General features: G+C 33.3%; 1 protein-coding gene across 1 annotated transcript; it reads left to right on the top strand.

The window, feature by feature from the left end:
• The first annotated feature begins 7,943 nt into the window (after positions 1 to 7,943).
• LOC144559470 (magnesium transporter MRS2-F-like) lies at positions 7,944 to 11,674 on the top strand. The gene is made up of 6 exons (XM_078308494.1): positions 7,944 to 8,400; positions 8,855 to 9,109; positions 9,474 to 9,602; positions 9,929 to 10,137; positions 10,634 to 10,769; positions 11,166 to 11,674. Exons 1-6 carry the CDS (start codon positions 8,026 to 8,028, stop codon positions 11,469 to 11,471), a joined length of 1,410 nt encoding a protein of 469 aa, XP_078164620.1. The 5' UTR covers positions 7,944 to 8,025; the 3' UTR covers positions 11,472 to 11,674.
• The last annotated feature ends 278 nt before the right edge of the window (positions 11,675 to 11,952 follow it).

Genomic DNA, 11,952 nt, shown 5'->3' with positions numbered 1-11,952 from the left:
CTAGAATAGCCTCTATTCTTGACACATCCAAACATACCAATTTAGAGGCGGTTGTCCTAGACTGGTTGATTCAGTTCTCAGTCTGATTTGATTCAGTGCCTTCTCGGCTGATAGATGATTGTCATGATTCGGTTGATTTTGTTCCCGGTCCGGATTGAATTCAGTGCCTCCTCAGCTGTAATATGCATATAGAGGAAACCATCACTAGACTCCTATCATCTCAATCAAGGAAAGATGATCAAATTATATCCACAGGATAGGCATATCTCTCTGTGTATTTAGTTTTATTTAGTTGTATGTTTTCACAGACAGTCGTTGTCTAATATTATGTAATAACTACTTTGTATCTTTTTTTTATCAATACAATTGCTAAGGACTTTAAAAAAAAAATGAAAATAATAATAATAATAATGACTATTTGAAAAATTAAGCCTTAATTAGTTCAAACATTACCTTTTCAATGCATGTGAAAAGCTACATATAGTTGCCAAAGAAATTTTATTTTCTTAAGATAAAATGATTTAGATTTTGAGAAATGTTCTGGTACCCCGAGCTATCATATCCGAGCGCGTCCCCCAAGTAGTTTAACAGAAAAAACTTTCAATGTTATCTAACTTCCATTTCCAGCGCGAATATCAAAACATTTAAATCTATGTTTATAACATTTTACAATACGACTCGCAAGTATGTAAACCTCTGACTGAAAGCATTAAAATTCTAAATCTGCATAGTTTTAACTCCTAATTACTTTTGTCTTCAAGCCAAAAACGGAAATATTCCTTTCACCAACTCTTTTTTTATTTTTTCTCTGATCATTATAATTTATTTTCCCGATGATCCGTGATAAATTTTACGAATCTAAAAATACGAACATTTTATATTCGATTTTATCTTTCAAACAAGATCCATGAAGAAATACTTTTGAGTAATTTTAAAGTCGTTTGTTTTTTTTAAAAGTAAAACTCATTAGCATTTTAAATTTTCAAGTTTTTAAATCTCAATCTACAACCATTAAAATTTTCAAGGCTTTACATGATATTTATATGCTTTGTAAATGCAATGTTATTGTTGAGGTTTATATGCTTTTAAATGTTATTGTTGAGGTTTTAATTCTTTGTACATGAGGTTTATATGCTTTGTAAATGCAGTGTTATTGTTGAGGTTTATATGCTTTGAAATGTTATTGTCAAGGTTTTAATTATTTGTACATGAGGTTTATATGCTTTGTAAATGCAGTGTTATTGTTGAGGGTTATATGTTTTGAAATGTTATTGTTGAGGTTTTAATTCTTTGTACATAAGGTTTATATGCTTTGTAAATGCAGTGTTATTGTTGAGGTTTATATGCTTTGAAATGTTATTGTTGAAGTTTTAATTCTTTGTACATGAGGTTTATATGTTTTATTCTAGAGATTTAAAGTGTTATTAATGATGTTTATATGCTTGTAAACATAGGTTTAAATTATTTTAAGTAAAATAAAAAAAAAACTAAAAATCACAAAGATTTAAAGTGGTAAAAAAATTACGACATAAATATAACTCGAAAGTTATTCTTCATGGATCTCATTTGAAAGAGAAAATCAGATAAAAAACATTCATATTTTTAGATTCGCAAAATTCATCACAGATCGTCGAGAAAATGGATGACAATGATCAGAAAAAAATTAAAAAAAATGGGTGAAAAGAATCTTTCCATTTTTGCTTGAAAACAAAAGTAGTTAGGAGTTAAAACTATACATATTTAAAATTTTAATGCTTGCAGACAGAGGTTTAAATGCTTGCGAGTAGCATTGTAAAATGTTATAAACAGCGCTTTAAATGCTTGGATATTAGCGCTGGAAATGGAAGTTAGATAACATTTGAAGTTTTTTCTGTTAAACTACTCGGGGAACATTCTTGGAGATTTTATTTGGGATACAATTATCAGGCTCCTTAGATTTTTATTTCTTTGCAATATATAAGCGCTTTTAATAGGAATATAATGGAGCACTCCAGTTCTACTTCAACTGGACAACAAGATGGCCAAAAACATCTCAGCCAGCCAACATTTGAAACTGTGTTTTACGATTCTGTTATTCTGGTATAGATTGTAATTAGGTATTTAGGTGTATTAGGCAGTACAATGAAACATTGACCAAAAGTCAAACTGTGTGTATCAGGATTAGTTTTAGCTTAACAATTTCTGTTATTCTGTTAGGCAGTTATATATAGCCAGCGCATAGAGCTGCTTGTAATTAGACAAGAGCACTAGTGGAAAAACATGAATCAGGATCGGCCTATCTGGATCGGTTATATGAAACAACCGATACTAATACCTATCTGGATCGGTTTTCTGAACAAAACCGATCCTAAAAACTAGTTAGATCGGGTTTTTTAGTCAACCGATCCTAATTTGTGAACTATCCGGATCGGTTTTTTATAAAACCGATCCTGATACTATCAGGATCGGTTGTTCTAAAAAACCGATCCTAATAGTTAAACTATTAGGATCGGTTGTTTAGAACAACTGATCCTGATACAATTTTTTTTTTTCAAAATTGGTTCTGCAAAAAAAAAAAAAAAAAAAAAAAAAAATCAGGGTCGGTTTTTTATAAAGAACCGATCCTGATACTATTAGGATCGGTTTTTTATAAAAAACCGACCCTGATTTTTTTTTTTTTTTTTTTTTTTTTACAGAACCAATTTTGAAAAAAAAAAATTGTATCAGGATCGGTTTTATTGCTAAAAACCGATCCTGATAGTATCTGGATCAGTTGTTCTAAAAAACCGATCCTAATAGTTAAACTATTAGGATCGGTTGTTTAGAACAACTGATCCTGATACAATTTTTTTTTTTCAAAATTGGTTCTGCAAAAAAAAAAAAAAAAAAAAAAAAAAAAATCAGGGTCGGTTTTTTATAAAGAACCGATCCTGATACAATTAGGATCGGTTTTTTATAAAAAACCGACCCTGATTTTTTTTTTTTTTTTTTTTTTTTTTACAGAACCAATTTTGAAAAAAAAAAATTGTATCAGGATCGGTTTTATTGCTAAAAACCGATCCTGATAGTATCTGGATCGGTTTTTAGCAATAAAACCGATCCTGATAGTTTTTTTCTTTTATTTGGAAAATCTTTTCATATGGTTATGTTTAAATAAATATAAAAAATTACATATTAGAAATATAAGTTAATTATTTAATAGAAATTTTATTTAATTTTCAAATTCTACTTAAATAATATTAAGATCCAACGTAAACTATTTACGGCCGTGCGATGTTGCTATATTGTTTTGCTTTGATGAACTAGTAAATGAATCCCGAATTGTATCAAATTTTATAATGGTGAAATTAATATGACATTCTTTCATTTTAACGGTTCCGATCGACCAAATGCTAATGTTCGTATTCGTTCCTTCACAACCCCACACAACAAGGGTTCAAGTCCTATGTATATTATTATATGGCACAAGTCATTGATGCATCATGCATGATTGTATAAAAAAATTCAATAGTCAAAATGACTTCAAAATGAAATATCAATGTCAAATAATTAATTATATTATCACATAAATTTTAATAATATAAATTACATTAATTTTCATCAAAATTACATTAATGAAATGTCAATGTCAAATAGTACCTATCTCCTGTTTAATATTATTTAAGTAGAATTTGAAAATTAAATAAAATTTCTATTAAATAATTAACTTATATTTCTAATATATAATTTTTTATATTTATTTAAACATAACCATATGAAAAGAGTTTCCAAATAAAAGAAAAAAACTATCTAGATCGGTTTTATTGCTAAAAACCGATCCAGATACTATCAGGATCGGTTTTTAGCAATAAAACCGATCCTGATACAATTTTTTTTTTCAAAATTGATTCTGTAAAAAAAAAAAAAAAAAAAAAAAAAAAAAAAAAAAAAAAAAAATCAGGGTCGGTTTTTTATAAAAAACCGACCCTGATTTTTTTTTTTTTTTTTTTTTTAATTTTTTTTTATTTTACAGAATCAATTTTGAAAAAAAAAATTGTATCACGATCGGTTTTTTATAATAAAAAACCGATCCTGATACTATTTTTATACAAAAAAATTAGTATCAGGATCGGTTTTTTTATTATAAAACCGATCCTGATACTATTAGGATCGGTTCTTTATAAACAACCGATCCTAATGATAATTCCTATATAACCAGCTTAGCTAGGGTTCTTCTTATTTTCATTTCGCGCCTCTCATTTTCAATTTAGCATCTCTGTCTCTGTCTCCGTATCTTCCTCTCAAATCCTCAGTACTCTGTCTCTCTCTCTCTGTCTCCGTCTCTCCCTCTCCTCCGTGTCTCTCTCTCTCTTTCTCTCCGTCTCTTCCTCTCAAATCCGAGCCTCTCGCACCTCCGACTCAATTGTGCCAGTTTTTAATTTGTTTTATTGTTTCAAAAATTAATTAATGGTGTTTGTATATTGTTTTACAGTTTTGAGGACATCTCTCTCAAGTTACTTAATCATCCGGCCGATCAACTATCATGGTATTAGCTTTATCTAATTTTCTCATTATTATACTTTTAAAACACATTTTTTTGTATTTTTTATTGGAAAATGTTTTTCCATCTAATTGTTACCTTTGTTTTTGTTTTTAGGGTCTTTTTTAATCTCAAGTGATGTGATTGCAAAAGAGGTAATTATTGATTTTTTTATTGTTGTGCTTTACATTAATTGCATAAATGTGTATATTGTATAAATGTGTGTTAATTGAAGAAATAGCCCAATTAGTCAATTGTATGTTTGTTAATTAATTTTTTTTTGGATTTAAATTTCTTGTTATAACATGTAATGCTTCACAAAACTTTTTATGAAGTACATGAATTTTTTGTAATAGTTTAAGATGTGTATGATAATTAATTTAGAATGTGTATATGATATTTAATTGATTATTGCTTCTTACTGTGCAACAAAAAAAAATTTAGGATGCTGGCCAGCAAAATATATATGGAAGCTGGTCAAATAAATAAAAATATTTTTTTTAGCTTCAATAAAACATCAGGATCGGTTATTTTAAACAACTGATCCAGATTACTACTATTAGGATCGGTTGTTTAAAATAACCGATCCTAATTCTAAAAAAAAAAAAAAAAAAAACTTTTAGGATCGGTTTTTAAATAAAAACCGATCCTAAAAGTTTTTTTTTTTTTTTTGGAATTATGATATGAAATACAATCAAGATCGGTTTTAATATAAAACCGATCTTGATAGTACGTATCAGGATCGGTTGTTATGTAATTTAAAAAAAAATTCGAAAATACTATCAAGATCGGTTCTTATATAAAAACCGATCTTGATAGTACGTATCGGGATCGGTTCTTAGTCAAAAACCGATCTAGATAACAACTATTAAGATCGGTTTTATTAAAAAACCGATCCTAATAGTTTCTATTTGGATCGGTTCTTGAAAAATATAAAACCGATCCTGATAGTATCAGTATCGCCTTCATCAGGATCGGTTGGATTCCGATACTGATATGTGTATATAACCGATCCTGATTCCTGTTTTTCCACTAGTGGAGGCCCAAAAATAGAGGATTGTATAGCTGATTATGTAACTTTAATCGGATACGGTAGAATCAATCAAAGAAACATTTCATTTCTCTCTCTCTACTCTCTAAGCTCTAAGCTGTTAGCTTTGTTTAGAAAATAGAAAGTTCATTTGAAATGAATTGTTGAAGTTTCTGTGGTAATGGTTGATTCCTTAAGCTGGAAGAAAATTATGTATGACACTAGAAAACTTGGTGTAAATACAAAATTCTTTTCAGAAATTTCATGCTCAAAAGTATGCATTTTTTACGTCATACTTCTATCAAAAAATAATTATTAGTTAAGAGCAAGCACTCGCACAAATTTGTTTGTCAGGCTGTAATGGGCTAATGGAGCTAAGTTAGTGTGTGCCAGTGTTGTAAATAACGGTATGCGGTTGTCGGACGGACAAGGTACCGCCAAACTATTAATCGGAATAATCGGCCATATTCGGAAATAATCATCCGATTAGTCGAGAAAATTCATAATAGTTTAGTCACCGCAACGACTAATCGGCAAATTAATCGGCCTAAACAGACGTTTTTTACAACACTGGTGTGTGCTATGGTAATCAAGAGAACTTGGTACGTGAGCATAACTTCAAAATATAGATTTCAAATGATGAATTCAAATTGTTGGAACTGATCTACTTTATGAGTAGTGCATGTACATGCAAATTATAAAATTTTTGAATTCATTTAGTACAAATTAAGCGGTAAAAAATTGATGACAAATTAACACTTTAAAAATACTTATAAAACTTCATCTTGACTTTATACTAAATAAATTTCAAACTTTGTATACACACATCACTAGTAAAGTAGATCGATTTCAACAGTTTGACTTTATTTTATAAAGTATATCCAATAAATTTTGATGTTATACTTATCAAGCTCTCCTAGTAAGCAAGTTACACACTAGCTTTGTTCCAGCTAATGGTACCAGCTTCACTTTTTTATAAATATTGGATCAATTACTATTTTTGGGCTCTTACCAATTTATGATATATGATATGTGACTCCACCAGGGAGTACTATTGTTGTTGGGCTCTTACCAATTTAGGTCCATACGTAACATCACAAGATTCCTCTGCTATAGATTTAGATGAGTGAGTCTATGGTACTATGCATATTACGGGTTGTTACCGTGCTACGGCTCTATATTCGAGTTTTAAAATTTTAACGGTCGATCTGAACCGTTCATCTTGTTCTCCATATTAATATGTGTTTGGAGACCAAATTTTACATTTTTTGAAATTTTTTTACTATATTTTTAGATATTTAGAAAATCACTTGATCTGAAAATTCTGGACCATCCAAAAACAGTGATTTTCAATAAATCTAAAAAAATAGTAGAAAAATTTCAAAAAATGTAAAATTTGGTCTCCAAACACATATTAATATGGAGAACAAGATGAACGGTTCGGATCGACCGTTAGAATTTGAAAACTCGAATATAGAGCCGTAGCACGGTGCCAAATCGTAATATGCATAGTACCATAGACTCACTCGATTTAGATTCATATTTCCATATGCTATGATAGATAATTTAAACACGCGAAAAATGAATAGTTAATCGTGCATAAAAACTATCTTTTTTTGAGATTCGAGTATAAGAGCAATGAATGGTTGGATTTGGAATTGCAGGCTCCGTTTCCTTGGAATCACAGCAGATTTGTACCCGATTTTTATCACGAAACAAAATCTCCGTTGACAGTCTAAATAAAAATACAGCCAGAATTCTCTGCATTAACTTTCCGTTTGAGTTTAGCTCCGGACTGTCCGATCAGTTTCCGGCCAATCAGGTCCACGTCTGATGCCATTTAATATTCGTGCAGATTTAAATCGGACGGTTCGGATTTAATTAGGAATTCCGCCAGTCCAGGACCCACCACAGGAGATGTGCACTAAATTTGTTTTATACAGTAGAGTACCTGACTCAAGCAAATTGAAACGGACAGTTCAGATTAACTCGAAAGGGTACCTATTCGGAGATGGCGGATTTTCAGCATTAATTGTGCTTTGCGATTCGTGCCAAGTTCAAAAAACGATCCTAAGGCGTCCGTTTCCAATTTGCTTGAGTCAGGTACCTGGGGTGATCCCAATTCCCCATATTCCCGTTGGGCGTTACAACTTCTGTCCAGCCTCGCATTGAATTCGTATCCTCTGCATTAACTCAAAAGGGAATCTTTTGAGTTAATCAATCTCAATCGTTCAATATATTTCAAGATTCGTGCGAACTAGATCTGCACTAATTTTGAAAGACCCCTATTTTATAAGCAGGATCCGGATTGGCTCCGTTTAAAATTAGACGGTTGAGATTGATTAACTCAAAAGATTTCTTTTGAGTTGATGCAGATGATACGCATTTCCTGGCATTGGCAGTCGTGACTCGTGAGTCGAAAGATAGATAGAACACCTCTCTCTCTCTCACTCTCGCGTTCTCTCCTTCCTAAAAAGGCTTAATCTAACCCTAATTTATGGAGACCCCCCACGCACGTGCACAGGCCGTTCCTCCGCCTGGAGGGACCCGGCGCAAGGCGGCAGCGGCGGCAACTCGTGAGTGGCTGGTCGTCTCGTCATCTGGCGGCGCATGCCTGGAAGATGTGGGAAAGCACCAAGTCATGGCCCGTACCGGTCTTCCCGCGCGTGACCTGCGCGTGCTCGACCCTAACCTCTCGTATCCTTCGTCTATACTGGGAAGAGAAAGAGCGATTGTGGTGAATTTGGAGAGATTCAGGGCTGTAATAACTGCACATGAGGTGTTAATCCCAAATTCTAAAGATCCAGTGGTGGCACCTTTTGTTCGTGAATTACAAGCCAGGATTTCGGATTCTGGTGGGGCAAATCAAACGGTAATTGTTATGCATTTATTCATGAGTTTCTCTTATCTTTTATTGTCTTATTATCACCAACTTAAATATATACTACTACCATTAGATCATCTCAATTGGGTTGTTACTCGTTGGTACAATGCCAGTGGGCATGTAGCATTTGTCTGCAGGCATGATTTGTCTAAAACACAATGGACACATGAATGAAATTCACCAAGGTTCAACTGGTGTATTTTTTTTTTCTATAGGATTACGTCTGACTCAATTCAGAAATATAATTGCTGGTTATTGGTCATTTTGTCCTGATATTGTAGATTACCTTCTGTTGTTGTTGTTAGACTGGTATGGGGTTATTACATTATTAGGGGAACCTTTTGCTTTCATGAATATTGTTAAGCCTCACGTAGGTGTTGTCCCTGTTTATAGTCTCATTAAGCACCAATTATATAACTTGCTTTTGCCCTTTCTTTTCTAGAGTGACTTAGATGGAGAAGCTCTGACAAAGGAAACATCTACCTCGCCCGGAATTGCTGTACCTGGTGCAAGACAGAGAGATGCACTTGAGGCATCCGAACAAAATAATAGCATTCCAGCTAGAGAGAACAGTAGTCTACCAGCACCACCACCTCTGGCATTACTCAAGGTTCAAAGCATGAAGAAAGTTCTTCCTTTTGAATTTAGAGCTCTGGAGGTGTGCCTGGAATCTGCTTGTAGGTGTCTAGAAGCTGAGGTGCTTTCCAAACTTTCAAGTTTTAGTGTACAACAAACTTTAATTTGAATAAGTTTGGACCAGGCTGAACCCTGCTTAGGCCAGTTGATTCCAGTGTTTCATTTTGGCCTTTCTTGGCTTCTTGGTGCATACCTTCCAATATTGAGCGACTAGTTGCAGCTGAAACAGGTTAAATATTGGACTGCTTAAGCTCGAGGGTTAAATTAGCGCATAGTTCATTTCAATCCACTAAACCATCTCTAAGAGTTTTTGAATGGTATTAGTCAAGCCTGATATCAGTTATTTATGACTAAATAAAAGTCTAAATTGCGCCAATTTGTTTGGTACAGGCAAGAACAATTTGAATTTTTCTCTTATTTGTTAGACTTTGACTCTGGAAAAAGAAGCATATCCAGCTTTAGATGAGTTGACTTCAAAAATCAGCACACTTAACCTAGAGCGCGTCAGACAAATCAAGAGTCGCTTGGTGGCTATCTCTGGTCGTGTCCAGAAGGTAATTTTTTTTTTTATTACTATTTGTAGCACTTTCTGGTAAGGAAAGATAAAAAAAATTGCCATATTGATGGTTATCTGGGTAACAATGCGATGCAAGTGTACAAGGATCGGATTGACAGATTGTAATTAAAGGGAATGGTAATTAGGACATTGGACATATAGAAACTAACATTAAACAAAAATTTATGTATAGGATTACTTGAGGTAGCTACCCTTACAATAATGATGACTGGCACAATGTAGGATTCCCTTTTTTTCATCCCTTGAATTAAGTTGCATGCTTGAGTTCTTTTGATTTTGATTTTGATTTATTGGGGTGGAAAGGTGAGGGATGAACTGGAGCACCTGTTGGATGATGACATGGATATGGCAGAGATGTATCTCACAGAGAAACTCATGAATCAACGCATTTTTGAGTCATCTCTGTCCCGTATTCATGAGAACGATCATAATCATGACGGAAAGGATCATCATGACATCGATAATGATGATGATGATGATGATGATGACGACGACGTAACTGAAGGGAACAGGTTAGGCCATCTCTATCTTGGGTAAAACATTTCAATTTGCATTCTCTTGTTGTCTTTGCGAAATGCCTCGATCTTTGTATTCACATGTAATGCCTGACAAGCTTGATAGAACTCGATATTTTTGTATAGCTTCAATATATAACATCTAGCTGTTTGAACCAAAGTCAATAGATGCATAAATTGCCCAAGTAGAAAATTAGAAACCAATTCATTAACTCAGAAGCTTATAATTGCTTCTGCAATGAAATGGTTACAGGTGATAATGAATATCACTGTTTTTTTCTGTAACAAAAACACACAGAAGGTTATTTGAATGCACCTTTCAATCAGACTTAAGAATATGTTGATTTTTTCAAGTACCTAAAATGGTGGTTGATGTTATTTGCTGATCAAAATGAGAAGCATGCTAAGATATTAGGTCTGTTTTAAAAGATTTATTTTTTATTAGGCTAATACATTACAGAATGCTTATAAGAATCTGTTATGTATATTTTAGGGGTGAAGACATACAATCAGATCCAGGTAGCAGCAACGGGGGCATTACTGCCATCAAGCCTAACATTGAAGAATTGGAGATGCTCTTAGAAGCTTATTTTGTGCAGATTGATGGAACTCTTAACAAATTATCCCATGTATGTGCTTCCTCTTTTTGCTAGAGTTTTGGAAAAGAATTATATTGTTTTTCATTCCATTACTGGAATTTCTTCATGCCATCTGTTGCCCTCAATTCATATGCAATTGCAATTAGATATCTTTAGAGGGCCGTGGATTGCTACATGAAGCAATTAATGAGTCTGGATGAGATAATATGTTAACAAGAACATGGTTTTCTCTGGATGAGAAACAAGGGTTTTAGCTTGATCATTTTCTGGGGAAAAAAAAAGAGGAAATGTGTTTAAGGTTCACCTTTTAGCAATACTTTTTCTTTCTGTTGGACTGCATTGGTTTGCAGATTGTCAGGTTTTATAGGAGCAAAGATTGAAACTAACTCCACTATTAATCTAGTACATGGAATTTTATTATTATAGTTGAGGGAGTACGTGGATGACACGGAGGACTATATCAACATAATGCTAGATGACAAGCAAAACCAGTTGCTACAAATGGGTGTAATGCTATCTACTGCAACTGTGGTCATTACTACAGGTGTAGTCGTCGTGGGTCTCTTTGGCATGAACATTGGCATCTCCCTCTACAACCCTCCTACCACTCCAGAAGAAGCTCAAATGTCTCATATGAAATTTTGGGGCACTACTTTTGGTACAATTGGAGGTTGTGTCATCTTATACATTCTGGCTATTGGTTGGGGGAAGAAGAGTGGATTGCTGCAATGATAAGTCGCTCTTCTTATGCCCACAACCAACTGGGCTTATTGTTTTTCTATTTCCATTTGCTCATTTTCTAGTCGAGCTCTATTCAAGCTAATGTGGCGCTGACTTAGTTTGTTTGACAAATAGGTATGTCCATGAATTTGAAATAAGGTACATAATAGAAGCATATCTTTAGTGTCAAGAAGGAAACAATTTGAAGTTGGAACTTATGGATTTGTCACGGACTATTGGATATTTGGATCCAATAGCATAACAATGTTGAGTCTAAAACCCAAAGCATATACATAGTGGTATTTTAACCTTTATTGCTCTTATTCCATGTACAAACATTACTGGAAATTGTTGTTATCTTCTATATCTATCAGCCTAAATGGAAAAAATTGGTGAGGTTACATCACCACAAGGACAGCTAGGTTTTCGCGAGGATAGTTTTTTGGTAATCACGAGGTTAATTCCTCTCAGAAAACTATTCGCGAGGATAGCT

This window comes from Carex rostrata, chromosome 9 (genome assembly GCF_964058835.1).
Source record: "Carex rostrata chromosome 9, lpCarRost1.2, whole genome shotgun sequence".
NCBI classification, from domain to species: Eukaryota; Viridiplantae; Streptophyta; class Magnoliopsida; order Poales; family Cyperaceae; genus Carex; species Carex rostrata.
Note: the sequence above shows the minus strand (reverse complement) of the source record. Positions and strands in the feature narration are given on the sequence as shown.

Bases quoted from the DNA above. Each gene is read 5' to 3' on its own strand.
- LOC144559470 (XM_078308494.1), top strand. From the start codon at position 8,026: ATGGAGACCCCCCACGCACGTGCACAGGCCGTTCCTCCGCCTGGAGGG. The intron at 10,138-10,633 runs GTTAGGCCATCT...TGTATATTTTAG, and splicing joins GACGTAACTGAAGGGAACAG to GGGTGAAGACATACAATCAG. The intron at 10,770-11,165 runs GTATGTGCTTCC...TTATTATTATAG, and splicing joins CTCTTAACAAATTATCCCAT to TTGAGGGAGTACGTGGATGA.